Raw genomic sequence first — 18963 nt, 5'->3', positions numbered from 1 at the left:
GGACGTCCAGAAACTACTCAGATTGAGAGCCATTTCCCCAGTTCCCCACGACGAGATATGCAAGGGCCACTATTCGAAAATCTTCTTGGTCAAAAAACCAAAGTGGGAGGGGCCTTTTAACCTCTGTCTTCCTGTCCCTACAGAGGTCAAGAGGGCAACCTCCTGTAGTGCTGTCATGATGGATTCCTGGAAATACAATTACCGGTAGGTCTAATTGCTATTTTCTCTAGCAGAATGGACTTCTTCACTTAAGTGGGCAAATCTACTCCGTGTGCCTCCCATCGGGAGCAATACCAAAAGCTGTTTCTAAAATTGTATTACCCTCTCCTTAGACGATCCCGCATGTACCCTAGTTACTCCGTGGAGTGCTGGAGAGGCGGCTGAGCGCTAGGTTCGTTATTCCATATATTCTGGAAATGCTATATCATTGCCCCCTTTTGGGACTCCAGGCTTCTGAGTAGAGTTTGCCCAACACCTACAGCCTTTAAAGGGGTATTCCCATCTCAAAGATCATATTTAAATGTGTTCCTGATGTAAAGTTATGAATATCTGCCAATATATTTATATTTTCCATACCGTTCTTGAGATATTGTTTCCGCTGTATCCCAGGTCCCTTTGTGAGTTTACACTCCGTTTCCTATGGGTACGACCACTGCCAAGATTCTGATGTGGTGGCCGCGATTGCGCAGATGCTACTTAACTGTTTGAGGCGTGTGGCCGGGTTCTCAGGAGTCCGCATTTGAAGAGCATGCGCAGTAGCTCCTGAACCGGCCACCTTTCTGCTGCGCTATAGAAGTGAATAGGACAGCTCTCAGAAATGCGCAGTAGTCAGAGAGCCGTCCTATTCAGAAGGACAGCTAATGTCTGCACATCCCAGGTAAGATATAGCAGAGTTATTAGGCTTCATTTACATCATCTGCGCCAGGGTCCCGCTCCGATGTTTAGTCTGCGCTTTCAGTCAGAACGGGACCCTGACTGACACAAACAGAAACCAGAGGTTTCCGTTTCCATCACCATTGTTTCAATGGAAACGGATCCAGTCCCAATGGATTCCGTTTGTCTCTGTTGTGCAAGGGTTCCGTCATTTTAACAGAATCAATAGCGTAGTCGACTACACTATCGACACTGTGTTATATCAAGTCCAGAGTCTACGCAGCCGTCTACCAGGAAATTTGCTTCCCTCTGCTGACAAGCCTTATGGAGATGCTGATTTCATGTTCCAGCAGGACTTGGCACCTGCCCACACTGCCAAATGTACCAATACCTGGTTTAATAACCACAGTATCATTGTGCTTGACTGACCAGCAAACTCCCCTGACCTAAACCTCATAGAGAGTCTATGGGGTATTGTCAAGAGGAAGATGAGACACCAGACCCAACAATGCAGACGAGCTGAAGGCCGCTATCAAAGCAACCTGGGCTTCCATAACAACTCAGCAGTGCCACAGGCTAATCGCCTCCATGCCACGCCGCATTGATAACCCCTCAGCAGTGCCACAGGCTGACCGCCTCCATGCCACGCCGCATTGATGCAGCAATTCATGCGAAAGGAGCCCCGATCTATCAATCGTCTGCTTTTCTTCTCTCTTCCCCACCGGGTCCCCTCCGTCTCCCTCTTCATGTGGTTCATTCAAGTTACTGACGCCCAGCAGTATCAGTACCTATGTGATGCAGCACTTTGCTGCCCACCGTCAGTACCTTGAATGAGTCGTGGCATTAAGGCCCTGTTCACACTGAGTTTTTTTACGAGTATTTTGGCACAGAAACCGCTCTGCAAAACTCGTCAAAAAACGCCCAAAAATGCCTCCCATTGATTTCAATGGGAGGCAGACGAGTTTTTTTACCATGAGTAAAAAAAACTCGTCGTGGTAAAATGAAGCGTCGTGACCCATCTTGAGGCGGTTTCCGCCTCCAAAACCCCATTTCAATGAGTCAGAAAGAGAAAAAAAAAACCTCGACGAGTTTTTGTCAAACCACTGTGCAAAAACCTACTGGAGCAGTTTTTGCAGGAGAAATTTTCCTCCTGAAAAAAACTCTGTGTGAACACAGCCGTAGATGGAGCCAGAGGGGACCCGGTGGAGAGAAGAGTAGCAGTGAGGTGAGTTTGTATTTTTTTTTTATCTGACATGGTGGATGAGGTTCAATTGTTATGCCACAATTGTGGCGCACGGTCAGCGGAAAGTTGCAGCATATTTATTTAGAGGCATTAGTTTCTTAAATGTCGCACTTTACTCCGGTGAATTGGTTATTAAGACTGGCGTCCGTTTAAATAAATCTTCCCTGTGTGCGCCACTGTGATAAATTTGCTGCATTTTCTGACTGCCTGGTCTTAATTTTACACAACATTGTGCCCCATTGTGTTTATATGCGCCACTGATTATCTGTGTACGTTGTTGGATAATGGAAGATGGGGCTGGGAGAGCTGCCACATAAGCTTTAAGCGGCATTCTTTATTAAAAGGCCCTAGGTTTTTATTTTTCAAGATAGAGACAAGAAGTGAAATTGATGTTTATTTCTTTCCTCACTAAACTCAATCATCATTACACATCAGTAAGAAAGTTAATAATAGTCATCACTTTACGAAACTAGGTCATAGTACTAAACATGGTGCGATCATATAACTAAAAAGAACTGGCAAAACATTGTCTAGAGTAATGGCTGGAGACAATGGGGCAGATTTACTAATCCAAATGCGCCACATTTATTAACGGTTTTACAGACTGGGGTGTGACTTTGCGGGAAATGTGGCGTGGTCTATCGGCATAGCATAAAATGTGCGGTTGTTCTCCAGAATTTTGGCGTAAACTAAGCCAGTCAAGAGGTGATATAAGGAAGCGAAAATTGTCTAATATGTCTATCAAGATGTGGCAATTTTCTCATGCGGCACCCACCACTGTGATAAATTAGGTATGTGTAGATCAGCAGCACAGGATAAATTTTCAAGAGGGTGCGCGTCTCCTGGGTCACAGTCCGAGTGACCCCTCAATCAAGATAAAAAAGAAATGGAGACAGCACTACCAAATTTTCAAAGTGAAGATCCTTTTATTCCACGGTGCAACGTTTCAGCTCAATACGAGCCTTTCTCAAGCATGCTTGAGAAAGGCTCGTATTGAGCTGAAACGTTGCACCGTGGAATAAAAGGATCTTCACTTTGAAAATTTGGTAGTGCTGTCTCCATTTCTTTTTTATCTTACTGTGATAAATTAGGTGCGTCTTCTCTTTGCCTGCTCTAAGTTTACATTGTCTAAATGTTAGACGGCATTAGTAAATCTGCCCTATTTGTGAATATGCATTCAGTTTGTTCGTTCCTGACTCTTGCCCTGTCAAGCTGCATATAATACTGTCAAACTAATAATATTTGATAGTATGCCGGATGTGTTCTTATATGCAAAGAGGAACCAAGCAGTATAGTGAATGCATTAATGCAAATGTGTTGGTATTCTCAGTAACACACGGAGTAGTATTGATGAATACGAACCAATAGGCCACTTAGAAGCAATGCTTAGTGGGTAGCGCAGCAACACCGCACCGAATAGTTAAAGCGACTTTCCAGGCTCATGTGTGGCATTTACTATAAGACCATATTGAGATGGCCTTATGTTACATGCAGATTTTCTACGAGTTTTACCCTTTGCATTGGCAAGTCCTCAAATCTGTGTGTGAATGGGGTATTGTAAACCTCCATGACATGTATTGTACTGTATTTTGTTGCAGAATTCAGACTGATTGATAAGTTCTATCTATACATAGTGACTTGAATATCATGTTGGGCTTATGATTAGAGATGATTTTCTAATTACCTACCCATACCTGAACATATACAATTGTATTTTTAAGGCCCAGTTCACACTGAGTTTTTGGATGCTGGTTTTGACACGGAAGCCGCGTCGGCATCAGCGGCAAAAAAAGTCAAACTGGTTTCCATTGATTTCAATGGGAGGCGGAGACGTTTTTAGCCGCTCGCGGGAAAAAAAACGGCATGCTCTTTTTACTTTGGGTCCGCCTCTGACCTCCCATTGAAATCAATGGGAGGCAGAGAAAGCGTTTTCTTGCAGTGGTTTTTTTCACGCTGCGTTCAATGGGCACGGGCGAAGACGCTAAGAAAATTGCGGCAAGAATCATTAGGCAGGTCAAAGTCTGCCTCAAAATTCCTGAAGTAATTTTGAGCCTGATTTTTCTGCATTGCAAAAAAAAAAAAGTTAACAGGGCCTAAGGGTCTATTCACACTGCAGTGTACTTTGGAGGTTTACGTCTGGAGTATTTCCTTCGATAGATGCCACTGTATAAGCATACAGTTGCATCTATCACCCATGCGCTCCCTTGTTAAAAAACAACGTTTTTTGCGGCATGCCTCTGTGTGAAATAGCATAGCAGACTACGGAATTCCACACAGTTAAAAATATACCAGCCCAGGACACTCTTTTGGCCTTCTTCGAGTGAATGGGGGCCTATGGATACGTTTGACGTGTGTGCAAATAATGCAGTGTGAATTCAGCCTAACCTCTTATGACTATCCAACTTCTGTAGTGTATGCCACATATAATGTATCGAGTATCACACAATTGGACATCACTAGGGACACCTTTTAGTGAAATAGACAGGTATATGTGCTAAAAATACTACGGTACCAAACATGGGTACTTATTATAGGCTGACTAATACAGCTATCACTTAGTGCCATTTTGGCACTGCTATAGGTCTTTTATTTTCATGCTGGTGCTAATTTCATTTTCTTATGTTTGTCTTTGTAGGCTGCTTGGTGAAATGCTACAAATGAAAAACGGAAATCTGCAAATTGGCCGTTCTCTATGAAAACTCAACAATTCAGGCTTTATGAAAAACACAGTAACCAGCTATTTACATGTGTAGGTCACTCCGTTACTGTGTTAGTCACTGTTTGCATGCAGCAATGACTCGACTGGAAGAGGCAAACAGAGAGGTCAACATGCATTCTTCAGTCAGGTATCTGGGCTACTTAGCCAGGATAAGCCTACTGGTGGCCATATGTATGGGCCTTTATGTTCGGTGGGAACAAACCGCAGATACATTAATATTAGTCATCTTTATAATGGGGCTGTTCATCCTTGGGATCGCAAGTATCCTCTACTACTATTTTTCCATGGAAGCTGCCAGTCTCAGCCTTTCTAATCTTTGGTTTGGATTTCTACTTGGTCTCCTTTGTTTTATTGATAACTCAACGTTCAAGTACGATGTCAAAGAAGAAGCTACAAAGTACCTGCTTGTTTCCTCCATAGGCATAAGAACAATGTGTGCTCTAGTAGAGAGGATCTGTGGATACGTTCGCCATCGTCCTACACTGCTGACATCGGCTGAATTTTTGGAATTAGTTGGTTTTTCAATAGCCAGTACCATCATGCTGGTCCAGAAGTCAATCAGCATCATCCTACTCGTCACTGCATTTGCTTTCATAATTATTGACTTGCGAATGAAATCTTTCCTGGCACTTCCAATTCTGGGGACTTTTGCAGTCCTCACCCCCTTGTTGTTTTTTCCATCATTGGAGATTCCAGTCAATCCATACGCATTGTCCTGTGTTTTCTGCTGCATTATTAGTGACCCACTTCTTGATGTCTATTTCAGTGGTCTTTCTGTCACCGAGCGGTGGAAGCCATATCTTTACCGGGGCAGAATTTGCCGAAGGTTTTCAGTCATTTTTGTTGGATTGATTGAAATTGTATTTTTTGTGCTTGCAGCCTTTAAACTAAGTGACTTAAATCTTTGGTATTTTGTCATTCCAGGTTTCTCCATCTTTGGTATTTTCTGGTTAATTTGCCATATTATATTTTTAATTACTCTTTGGGGTTTTCATACTAAGCTAAATGATTGCCATAAACTATATTACACACACAGATCAGATAATAGCCTAGACAGAGTTATGGCATCCAAAGGAATGCGCCATTTTTGCCTAATTTCTGAACGTTTGGTGATCTTCAGCCTCCTAGCAACAGCTATTTTCGGTGCGGTTTCTTGGCAGGTGAGTTGATTATTCATATATAGATTCCTATGAGGTTTCCTTTTTTAATGTAAAGTGTAAGCAGTGTTCAATATCTACAACCGAAATGTATTTAAGGGGCAGCAGGGTATTCTATGTAGTGATACATGTGGTCTATAGCTCTTAAAGAGGCTCTGTCACCACATTATAAGTGCACTATCTCCTACATAAGGAGATGGGCGCTATAATGTGACAGCTGTGCTTTTTATTGAAAAAAAACGGTCTATTTTTACCACGTCAGGAGCGATTTTAGATTTATGCTAATGACTTTCTTAATGCCAAAATGGGCGTATTTTTACTTTAGACCAAGTGGGCGTTATACAGGGGAGTGTATAACGCTGACCAACCAGCGTCACGCACTTCTCTCCATTCATTTAGTCAGCGCATAGTGACACTGCATTGTTCACTATGTGCTGTCTTATACTGACTTATTAACGTTCCTGAAGTGTTTAGACCGTGAATAGACATTCCTTCCAGCCAGGACAGGATGTCTATTCACAATCCCGACACTTCGTTAACGTTTCTGTGGTACTTACAGCAGAGCAAAGCGTAATCTCGCTGTAACCTGTCATTTACAGCGTAATCTCGTGAGATTACGCTTGCTCTGCTGTAAGTACCACAGAAACGTTAACAAAGTGCCGGGATTGTGAATAGACATCCCGTCCTGTCTAAACACTTCAGGAACGTTAATATGTCAGTATAAGACAGCACATAGCGAACAACAGTGTCACTATGCGCTGTCTAAATGAATGGTGAGAAGTACATGACACTGGTCAGCGTCATACACTCCTCTGTACAACGCCCAGTTAGTAAAAAGTAAAAACACGCCCAGTTGGGCATTAAACTAATTAGCATAAAGCTAAAATCGCTCATAAAGTGGTAAAAATAGATAGTTTTTCTAAATAAAAAGCACTGCTGTCACCTACATTACAGCGCCGATCTCCTTATGTAGGAGATAGGCCACTTATAATGTGGTGACAGTCTCTTTAAGCGTTTTTGATCTGCACTGGCCCTACGCAAACGAAGTGTTGTCTGGATCCAATTGCATTCCTAGGTTTTTACTTTGGTGAAGTGAAAAGACTAAAAACTGACTTTGTATTGGCAGCTTCCATAGCCATTTTGAACTTGAAGGCATTCTCCCATAACACACATTTACGATATGCCATAATTAACCAGTTGGTGTGGGAGTATGATCAAGTTATTCCACTCTTAGGCTGGGTTCACACGTGGCGGAATTTCACTTGAATTCCGCTGCGGACACTCCGCAGCGTTAATCCGCAGCGGAGCCGTTTCTCCATTGACTTCCACTTAAATTTAGAAGTGTTCGTTTAGACGATGCGTAAAATTCCGCTGCGGAGCATAGGCTGCGGAGCGGAATTTGGTGTCCGCAGCATGCTCTGTCTGTTGCGGAGCAGTGGCGGACTGGTTGCGGACTCATGGCGGAATTTCTCTATTGACTTCAATGGAGATTCTAAATTCCGCAATGTAGTCCGCAGCTGTCATGCACATGTTATGTGTGCTGCGGATGCGTCTTGCTTTTTTAACATGACATTTCTTCATTCTGGCTGGACCCATGTATTTCTAGGTCTACAGCCACACTGAGGAAGTCAATGGAGCTCCCGGAATTACGGGAGCGTTGCTAGGAGACGTCAGTAAATAGTCACTTCAGGGTGCTGAAAGAGTTAAGCGCTCGGCAGTAACTGTTTCTGCACCCTGGACAGTGACTACCGATCCCAATATACAGCAACCTGTCAAAAAAATAGAAGTTCATACTTACCGAGAACTCCCTGCTTCTGTCTCCAGTCCGGCTTCCCAGGATGACGTTTCAGTCTAAGTGACGGCTGCAGCCAATCACAAGCTGCAGCGGTCACATGGACTCACGCGTCATCCAGGGAGGTCGGGCTGGATGCCGAAAGAGGGACGCGTCACCAAGACAACGGCCGGTAAGTATGAAATTCGTTTACTTTCACTAGGGAAAGTGCTGTCCCTTCTCTCTATCCTGCACTGATAATAGAGAGAAGGGAAGCACTTTTACCGCAGTCCGCAGCAGCTAGTCCGCATCAATTTACTGCACATTTTGGGCAGATCCGCAGCCGTAATCCGCAACCCGGATTAGGTGCGGCATTGATGCGGACAGTTGCGGAGGAATTCCGCCACGTGGGGCCATGCCCTTAAGCTAGGTTCGCATTTAGCGTATCTGTTGTGGGATCCACCCAGAAGCACTGCAACAAACAGCAAAATAAATTTGCAGCAGATTTTCAACTCCGCAGGACGCCCTATCTGTTGCAGATTTTTGCTGTGCATTTTGCTTACTACAATGAGTGAAATCCTCAGCCAAATCTTGGCTGTGTGCTTGAAGCCTAAGAGTAGACATCTCAAGGATGGAATGTCACTGCTGCAATGATCTTATTGGGACTTAGGGGTGGATTTATGAATACTGGTGTGCCAGTATCTCTCACCTATGCAGTATGCGCCACATTCATCATTTTCTACACCGGCTTGGAAATGATGAATGTCCACAGGTGAGAGATACTGGCACACCAGTATTATTGCATTTCCCCCTTTGTCTCAATAAGATCATTGCAGCAGTGACATTTCCACCACTTTCCTAATTACTAAAGTGCCAAAAACTAGCCATCTACGCTCTTGAAGTTCTTTTGAGTTCAAAGGAAAATTCTACAGTAGTAGTGATGCCAAATTCTGTATGACAGGTGGTAGAGAAAGAAAATCTGTTCATATGGAGAAAAGTTCCACATGAGAGCTTTTTACGCGATCTGTGGACACTGCTGTCATCATTTAAAAGACTGCTTTAATACTTTTTTAATGGACGTCTCACCCTAGAGTGAATTAAGATTCTCAGTCACAGCTCGAAAACTGCCTAAATTCTGATGTCCTGTTTGGAGAATTGTTGATCTTTTTATTTTTTTCCCCCGTTACCTGTTTTTTTTTTAACGTTTTTAACCTTTTGTTTTTATTGCAGCCTTCCAATGGGATCTTTATGAGCATGTTTCTTATTGTACTACCCCTTGAGTCGATGGCGCATGGCTTATTCCATGAACTTGGGAGCTGCTTGGGAGGAACTTGTGTTGGTTATGCAGTTGTTATACCCACAAATTTTTGCAGGTATGTTGTACTTTCATCACAGGTGATTTATGTTCAAGAACATGATTGTCGGTTTTTTTTTTTAATGTATATTTTCCACTTTTCTGGAGCACTACGGCATTTGCAAATGTAGCCGTTTTGTTAATTCACTGACACGACAGCACTATTTCTAACTCTACACATCGATTTTTTTTTTTTTTTTTTTTAATTTTTAATTTTAATTTTTTAATTTTTTTTTTTTTAAATTTTTTTGTGCACTTGTGTGTGATTGAACGGAGTTTAAGAATAGCAAAAATCTATCAAATTAACTGTATTAAATTCAGTATCATCATTTGGTCCTAGATTGAGATATGTCATGCTGAGCGTAATAAACAAGGCACATATTTGTTTATTTATTTTCAAATTATAATCTGACTTGTTTTCGCTGTAAATTTTAATGATCCCTTTTGTTCTTTTTATATCAGCCCAAATGGACAGCCCATGTTACTTCCACCTGAGCATGTACAGGAGCTAAACCTGAGATCAACCGGAATGCTAAATGCTATTCAGAGGTTCTTTGCTTCCCACATGATCGAGACATATGGATGTGACTATTCTACAAGTGGGCTTACATTTGACAACTTACACACAAAATTAAAGTCTTTTCTGGAGTTGAGAACAGCAGATGGGCCCAGACATGATACCTACATAATATACTATAGTGGACACTCCCATAGCACTGGAGAGTGGGCTTTAGCAGGTAGGTTTCAAGAGGTCCGGCGGGATTCACACATGGCTTATTTTTCGCAGCGCATCTGCCACAAAAACTGCATTTGTTGCAGACGGCATTGTAATGGGTTAAATCCGCAGCAAATCCACATGTAACACATGCAGATTTTACAACGGTTTTGCTCCAGCCAAATTAAGGAAAAAATACACCACTTATGAATCCAGGATAATGAAAAAAATGTGCAGTTGTCTTTCATCAAACCTATTCTGAGCATTAAAGTGTACCTTCGATTATAAAACGCCTTTCCATAAATCAGCAGTCGAGCAAATATAAGATAAGATACCTTGTAATATATCTTACTGCAGAAAAAATGCCTCACACTCCTCCACTTATACTCTTTCCTCACTCCCACCCCCTCACTTACACAGAATTAATTCACTGCTTCACAGAGAGATCAGGTTACAGCTGCTCCATAGTCTATGGAGAGTAGAAGGGGAGAAGCAAGCAGAAGCAGGGGACTAGCTGCTAAGTCTCCTATACACGGCATACAGCGAAAGATCCTGCTCCCATACCTCACTCTCACACATGATCAGAATCCAGTACTGGGTATGATAAAACACTTACTAGAGCCAGCAGCGTCTCCGTGTGCCTCTCTGTCTGCAGCTGCTTCCTCCTCCCCCTCCTGTCTCCATAGACTTCTATGGCCAGCTGTAACCTGATTTGTCCTTGAATTCAACTCCTCTCTGCTGTACGGGTTCTATGAGTGAATTCTGAGTGAGTGAACATTTAAGGAGGGAGGAGAAAAGGAGTATAAGTGGAGAGGAATTTTTCTGTAATAAGATATATTGCAGTTTATCTTCTCTTGTACTATTAATTTATGGAAAGTTGTTTTATAATCAGAGAAACATTTTAACGTTTGTCTAGGCTGTGTTTCAGATATCATGGCTGTATTTGCTCCATGTATCTTCTTTTCTGTTGGTTATTTTATTTTTAGTATCTGTATTACGGCCACAATGCCAGGACCACCGCACTTCTACTGAACCAAACTCAGTCGTTTTCTAGCAATTTTTTTAAACCTGAATTACCTTACATAGTTTTGTATAGCAGTATCCGTTATGGACAGCACATTATAGAAGTCTAAAAATAGGATGCAAATTATAGTCTGTCATAAAGCAATCTGTAGCCTGCTGACTGTTACCAGGAAGTTTGAAGTCCCATGAGAATATTGCTCTGTAAAAGTAGTATGTTCTGTAAAGTACCTAAAAAGTTGGAGCTCCTCCCTAACACTATTCATTTCTATACCTCAAACCATCATTTTTTTTAATTAATTTGTTTGAAATAAATTTAGTGCAAGCTAATTTTAGCCAATCAGAATCCAGCTTTCATTTTTCTAGCATTCATAAGCGAATGAAAGACCAGCTCTAGATTGGTTTCTATAAGGATCCATGTTCCAATGATAATCTTGAAGAGCAAGAGTTCGGGAATTGGAAGTGTAAGGGTATGTTCACACGGCCAAATTTCAGACGTATACGAGGCGTATTTTGCCTCGTTTTACGTCTGGAAATACGGCTCCAATACGTCGGCAAACATCTGCCCATTCATTTGAATGGGTTTGCCGACGTACTGTGCAGACGACCTGTTATTTACGCGTCGTCGTTTGACAGCTGTCAAACGACGACACGTAAAAATACAGCCTCGTCAAAAGAAGTGCAGGACACTTCTTTGGACATTTTTGGAGCTGTTTTCTCATAGACTCCAATGAAAACCGCTCCAAAAACGGACGTAAAAAACGCAGCGAAAACGCCGCGAAAAATGCGAGTTGGTAAAAAAACGTCTGAAAAGCAGGGTCTGTTTTCCCTTGAAAACAGCTCTGGATTTTCAGACGTTTTTGTTGACTACGTGTGAACATACCCTTATTAGGCCACAAGCAGAGAAACACTTCTCACACAATTCTCAAGCTTTGAACTGAAGACATGAATTAGTTATTTTAGTTTACCATCTCCCAACTGCTACCGTATTAGGGTACTTTCACACCGGCTAATTTTGACAGTAAAAACGAGTGCTGATCAATGAGACCGCTCATTGATTGACGCTCGTTTGGTCTTTCACAAGGAGCGGACAATTGGTTGTTACTGCAATCGTTCGTTCCGATGCATTTCCATTATGTCGGCAGCACGTCTCTCTGTTTACACAGGAAGATGTTCTGCCGACAACGATAATATTTTGTGCTGCATAAACGATACAATCAGCCGATGAACGAGCATTTGCTTGTCCATCGGCAGATTGTTGCCCTTTTTACACCGGGCAATGATCGGGAGCGAGTGTTTATATAAACGCTAACTAATTTGCCAGATCATTGGAATTTTCCTCATTTTATGGAAAAAGTTCCTTCCGTATTCCTAATCTGGCAATCAGAATAAATCCCTGGATCAACGATGCATCTCTAGTAATCTAGTAACCATAACTTGTAATATTATTACTTTCAAGAAAGGCATCCAGGCCTCTCACTGAATTAAGCATGACAAATTCCTCTGGCATAAAGTTACAAAGTTAATAGATTACCACTCGGCCATATTTTTTCTGAACTAAATAACCCTAATTTTAAAAAATTTTCGGAAGACTAGTCCACCCATTCCATTTATTACTTTAGTAGCCCGACTTTGAACCTGCTCTAGCTCTACTATGTATTATTTGCGCACTGGTGCCCAAAATTGTATACAATATTCCATGTACGGTTTTACTAGAGCTTTATTAAGTGGTAGAACTATGTTCTCGTCATGTTCATCTATGTCCCTTTTGATGCATCCCATAATCTTATTAGCCTTGGCAGCTGCTGCCTGACACTGGTTGCTACAGTAAAGTTACTGTAAAATGAAACAACAATGAGAAAAGGAGTCCAAATACTATATATAATCCAAAATAGAAAAATATAAATTTTATTGAATACAATATAACAGGGGGGAATGTATAAAAACAATTGGAGGATGTAAAAGAAAGTCTGTATGAGGACCACTCAACAGGGCGACATTACTGCCATGAAAACTAGATGGCACAATGTATAATACATGTATGTATAATATACCAAAAAAGCCCATCGCTCATGAACATAAAGATACTTAAAATATATTCGCATGGTACAAGCTACCCGGTAATACTGATAGAGAAACTAATCGTTATACATGACACAAGAAAAAAAATCCGTATATAAGCATTATGTAAGTCACAGACCAAGGTGGTGTAACTTGGCATATGAGCCAAACCCGCCTGGTCTGGTGAACAGTAATGAATATACACATCCAGCCTTGTAGCTAGGGAAAGTATGACCAGATCATATGTCAGGAGGTGCCCATGCAACGAGCCTTACCCATGTCAATAAATGTAGTCCAGTGGTCCACAAAATGAGACAGTGCTGTCAAACCTCTAACCGTATTTTAATATAGTTTTTACCTTGGTGCATTTCTACCCATCATCATTTTAAACACCTATATTGTCTCGTAGTGTGTGCCCCTTTCCAGTTATTACGATGTTTTCTGAACAGACCGTAGTCCTTTCTGTTAACCATCCAGCCATGTCCCTAGTAATTCCCACTAGGTCATACTTTTTCCTCTAACATTATTACTTCCAGTCCATCAATTTTATTTTTAGGCTTCTAGCGTTGGTTAGAATGCAATTTAGGTTTTTGTTAATTTTTATTTTAAACTTCTCCTAATGCCATTTCCTGGAATGTGCAATGACTCGTTAATTTTGTAATGTATTTGCAGGCGGTGAGACTTTACGCTTTGAGAGTCTCCTGGAGTGGTGGAGGGAGAAGAACAGCGCCTACTGCTCCCGCCTTATCATTGTGTTGGACACAGAATGCTCACAGCCCTGGGTTAAAGAGGTTCGAAAAGTGAGTGATCAATATATTGCAGTTCAAGGAGCAGAAATGGCAAGAGTAGTAGACATTGAAGAGGCCGATCCCCCACAACTGGGTGATTTTACTAATGAATGGGTGGAATACAACTGCAACCCTGACCATAGTATAAGCTGGTCTGAGAAAGGACGTACTGTTAAAGCGTTATACGGAGTGTCAAAGCACTGGAGTGACTACACCCTGCATTTACCCACCGGGAATGATGTAACGAAGCACTGGATGATTTATTTTCCTCGAGTTACTTACCCTCTTGTCCATCTTGCAAACTGGTGTGGAGCACTTAATATTTTCTGGGTGTGTAAAGCTTGTTTTAAGTGTTTGAAAAGATTCAAAATGAATTGGTTTCTTCCAGCAGTGCTCGACACAGGGCAAGGCTTTAAACTGGTCAAATCTTAATAACCATGCAGAATAAAATATTGTATTATTGTTATAAATATATTTACATATATCTATATGTAAATAAGTATATTTAGATATATATAAACATATGTAGAGATATTTTTTCACCCTTGCTGTTTCAGCAGTGCAGTGCTTTGATAAATGTATCTTCTCAATGCAGATTTTTTTTTTACAAGTTGAACTTTATTACTGAGATATGTGTGTGTGTAATCTATATCTATGTGAGTATCAAACGTATCTAGTTTATATTTTGGATGTTTGGGTGGTTATTACATCAAATTCTCTGAATTACTCTGAAGGCAGTTAAACTACTATAATAATTTTTAACTGTCTTGTAACAATCTACACAGAATGACCATTGCTATTGAATGTGATCCATTTAGAATGTAAGTTTGACCTTGATCTGTAGAAAATAGGTCTGTTGTATATAAAAAAAAACAATATTTATTCCAAAGGACAAACCATTCAGTCTCTGTTCTGTCTGGTTCTTTACATACAGATGGTAATTATTTCTATAACTTCTATTATTAGGACCCTTAAGGGATATGTACACATTTGGAACCATTTTTAATGTTCCTTTGCATTGAAAATATAAACATTTTTGAGCAACTTTGCAAATTCTAACATTCTAATTCGATCCGTTACGGGTGGACAAGCCCTTACCCTGCAGTCCTGTTTTACATTCTTCTATCTGCTCCCTCTCCTACGGTCCGTAGGATGGCAATAATAAGGGGTGGGGAGAGTGAAGTAAAACATGACTACAGGACCAGACTTGACACTTGTCTGCAGTCTAATTATGGAGACACACAGGAGCTAAAGACACAAAACACGAGTTTTTTTTTTTAAAATCCATATTATTTGTAAATTTATATATATTTTTTTATACTGAAAGTATTGGAGCAATAAAAATGGTTGTAAATATGCGCATGTCATTTAAGATTAAAAGTACATACGTTTAGGGGCTTGAGAATCATGCACATAAACTTTAGAAAGAGAATGTATGAAAATGATTGCAACTAGATATGTACCATACCATGAGCTCCTTCATCCATGGACCCTATTGCAAATGTTGCTTATAGCCCTGAATACAGCAGAGTTAAGTGATGTTATAGGCACAGATTTGCATGTCCTTAAAGTGCCACTGTCTTGAGACCGTGGCACTTTACATACAGGTCTCTGTAAGATGGTGTAGAGTACTTAAAGGAGCAGGTGCGCAGCCTTTTTATCCATAGACCTCTTATACATGCCTTTATCCAAAGTGCCACTGGTTTAGGACAGTGGTACTTTAAGAACATTTTCACCTAAAATAACCAAAAAAGTTCTGATATTCTGTTAAGCCATTTTTTTGTTTTTTCTTTGTTTTCCAAAAGTGACATCAGCCCTTTCAGCTTCTATAGAGGGTGCCACCTATTCTTTTTTCTAGACTCTAGATTGGCAAGTCTACCAAGTAATGCAGTGATAAAATGGCAAGTACAGTATTAAAGTATACCCAACATAAGCTGAAATGGCATTACCTGTAGTCACTTTTGTAAAACAGAGAGAATAGCCATTTCTTAGTTAGAACGGTTTAAACACCATTTTTTTGTTTGTTAAAAACTCAAACAAAAAATAACATGAATTATATTTATTGGTGTTTCTTGTTTGTTTTTTATAGCGTAGGTGGAAATGTTCTAAAACCCCTCTACTGAATATCCCGAGCTGTGCGCGTTTAGCAGTAAAAGAAAGGACAATGATGTTTAGAACGAGCACAGGGGTCCACAGTCTTCCTGCAGAGGGAGCCTACTAAAGGCTCTAGCTCAGGCTAGAGGCACGATTTTGTTATTCTTTTAAAATGAAACCAGTATTGCATCTTTAGAGCCAGAGCAGCTTGAAGTGGGAGATACATTTCCGCTCACCTATCTGCCTGTGTGGTAGGGAGGGGGTGGGGTGCGACGAGCGGAATCTGATCTTTCTTTATTTCAGATGACCCCAGGGAAGGGGTAACATGGACTTTTATCTTGCACTCTGATTGTAACGTCCTATATATTATTTTTTTTTAATCCTGTGCGCCTTATTAAGCTGTTCACTCCAGAAACCGGTCAAATAAAGTGTTTAGAAAAATAAAAAGAATTTCTAAGTATAAAAGAAAAAACCTTTTTCCCCTTATGCAGTTTGCCACATCAAGAACGACCCATACTATAAAATTAAAATGTTACTTATCCTGCACAATAAATGGCGTAAAGAAAAACGAACTGAAAAACAATGCCAGAAAAGCAGTTTTCTCCATTTATTTTTTTCTCTCCCAAAAACAGGAATAAAAAGTGACCAAAACTGTATGTACCCCAGAAACATACAAATAAAAAAAAATCATCACCCCAAAAAAATTATATCGTTCCAGCAATGTGGCGACACAAAAACAAATTCTGTAAAAATAAAAAGTGTTTTTATTGTGAAAAAGTAATAAAAAATAATAAACTATATAAATCTGGTATTGCCGTAATCATAACGACCCATAGAATAAAGTTACCATGTTCTTTATATCGCACGGAGAACGCCTTCAATATAAATCCCAAAAACCAATGGCTAAATTGCTGGATTATATTTCTATCCCCCCCCCCCCCCCCAATATATTAATACAAATTATTCAATACATTATATGTAGCCCAAAATGGTCTAATACAGCTAGATATAAAATAAAGTTATTAACGCTGAACCACAGGGGAAACATTTTTTTGCTGTAAAATTAGTTCCATCATTAATGGGTTAAACTACTCTTAAGGGACCAGAGTTATGTGGCAACTATACTACCTTGAGATATAAATAAAAAATCTTCAATAAAAAAAGTGACATTTTCATAATGGTTTTTCCAATTTTAAGGACACTCTTGGGGGTTAAATGTGTTACCTACTTTGTTAAATTGAATATATCAATACATGGTTCTGTTATTTTTCTTTTTTGTACTGGAAAATTATTTTCGTGATGTACTTTTGCCATTTTATTACATACTCGCACTTTTATGGTCACTGGACAGATCACAGGCATTAATTAGAATTGTATAACTTTATTAAATTCTTATACATTACTTTAAGTATCACCCACGCCTGAAGTCTTGCCAGTGGAGCTGCAATGTGGCACAACAGATGAACAGTGGCTCTACGTCCTTGGTTCAGTCAGCTCATCGTGAAACCAGGGCAATTCGAAATGAATAGATATCTTTGGCCTGCCTAGTAACAGATTAGACATGGTTTGTATTATTTATGCAGGATAGCTCTAGCTGTATACCTTTTTTACATATAAGTTCAGTGAGTATTTATTTGATTTCTAATGGGAGCTTGTACTTTTTGTATTACTTTTTGCAAAAATTATTTTTCTGCCAAATATATTAAGGTTCATGTAAAAGAAGCGTTGTTGATGGCAAATGTAATTCAGCCTTGAGAAATAGTTATGGTAGTCTCACACAATATGCCTAAAAACTGTTTGAGATTTTTTTTATTTTTATATTCTCATCTTTCCAACAGAAAATTTTGGAATATCCACCCTTTTAACTCCCTTGTGTCGTCCAGTATTCTATTCGTATCTTTATAGGGATCAGCACTCTGTTTTGGTTTTTTTCATACAGCACTCCAAATCCTCTGCATGGACACAGAGTTAAATGCTAAAATTCGGGCCACATGCTGCCACCACTAGGGGGAGCCAAGGTGCTGACTGCATGCTGTTAGTACATTGAACTCCATAGAAATACAATATTCAGCGGCTGCAAGGTAGCAAGAATTTTAGCATTTTACTGGAGCGCTATATCAGAAAAACAAAAATATATTAAGATATACATGGAAACAGAATTTTGGACTAAGTTAGATCAAAAAACAAAATGGTGTTCAAGGGTCGACATTCACTTAAAGACCTGTCAGTCATGGTTAGACTGCTTTTTTAGTACACCAAAGGCTGATAAATGTAATAGCACAGTCATAAGAGGTCTCCTATGCACAATTTCCCTCCTTAAATGTATATGTTGGCTGAGACATTTATTTTTTTTCAGACAAAAGGAAAATAAATTAAGAAAACATTTTCTACGTGACCTCCATTATGTATGTATTCTATGGAGCGTTTTACATTATTCTGATCCCTGTACATCAGAAAGATCTCAGGGAGCTCAGTATTGAAATTTACAGATTTTCTTAGTTTACTTTTTTTATACATTATTTACAACATATTTGTATTAAATCTATGCAATGTAATAAAATGTATGGACATGTAATTGTATATGCCATTTGTTTTTTCCTCTTTGCTCCACAAATATGAGGCCTCTTACTCCAGTGTAAGTAACACATTGGTGGCTGCTTTTTTTTTTGTTTGCAGTTTTTATATACATAACCTCATATTCAAATACATAAAATTTGGTTTAAACAAATCAGTTATTTAATTTAAAAAAAACAAAACTTTATTTGTTCATCTGTAAATAAATTCTTTGAAAAAAAAAATTCCGATGCTGTTTAGATTTTGTTTTTTAAAAGATATGGCTACATCTGTACTGCTGATAGTATTAATACTTTGTTAAAATTGTTTTTTCCCATCCAAGACCTATATGGCATATCCATGAGATATGCCATAAATGTCTGATATCTGGGACCCTTACCGAGGTAGAGAACAGGGTCCCCAGACCACTGTCTTGCCTGTTGATGTGGATGTCGCATCTAGGTGGAGAACGAATGGAGAGGTGGCCGAGCCGTCCATTTTATTCTATGGTAGTTCCTAAAACGGCTTGCTCGACTGTTTCCGTAACTCACATAGAACAGAATGGAGAGAGCCGCACCGCCACCGCTCCATTTATCGTCCGCCTAGATGTAGCAA

The 18963-nt window shown here is 39.9% G+C and overlaps 1 protein-coding gene across 1 annotated transcript in view; it reads left to right on the top strand.

Moving 5' to 3' along the window:
- TMEM168 (transmembrane protein 168) overlaps nucleotides 1-18603 on the top strand; it is a 28427-nt gene extending 9824 nt beyond the window's left edge. The window contains exons 2-5 of the mRNA XM_075857091.1: nucleotides 4752-5995; nucleotides 8994-9136; nucleotides 9580-9854; nucleotides 13586-18603. Coding sequence (XP_075713206.1) covers nucleotides 4862-5995; nucleotides 8994-9136; nucleotides 9580-9854; nucleotides 13586-14133 — 2100 coding nt within the window. The 5' untranslated portion in view covers nucleotides 4752-4861 and the 3' untranslated portion in view covers nucleotides 14134-18603. The remainder of the gene's footprint in view (nucleotides 1-4751; nucleotides 5996-8993; nucleotides 9137-9579; nucleotides 9855-13585) is intronic.
- Nucleotides 18604-18963: the final 360 nt, after the last annotated feature.

This window comes from Rhinoderma darwinii, chromosome 3 (genome assembly GCF_050947455.1).
Source record: "Rhinoderma darwinii isolate aRhiDar2 chromosome 3, aRhiDar2.hap1, whole genome shotgun sequence".
In the NCBI taxonomy this organism is placed as follows: domain Eukaryota; kingdom Metazoa; phylum Chordata; class Amphibia; order Anura; family Rhinodermatidae; genus Rhinoderma; species Rhinoderma darwinii.
This window is presented reverse-complemented; position numbering and strand designations above follow the sequence as displayed.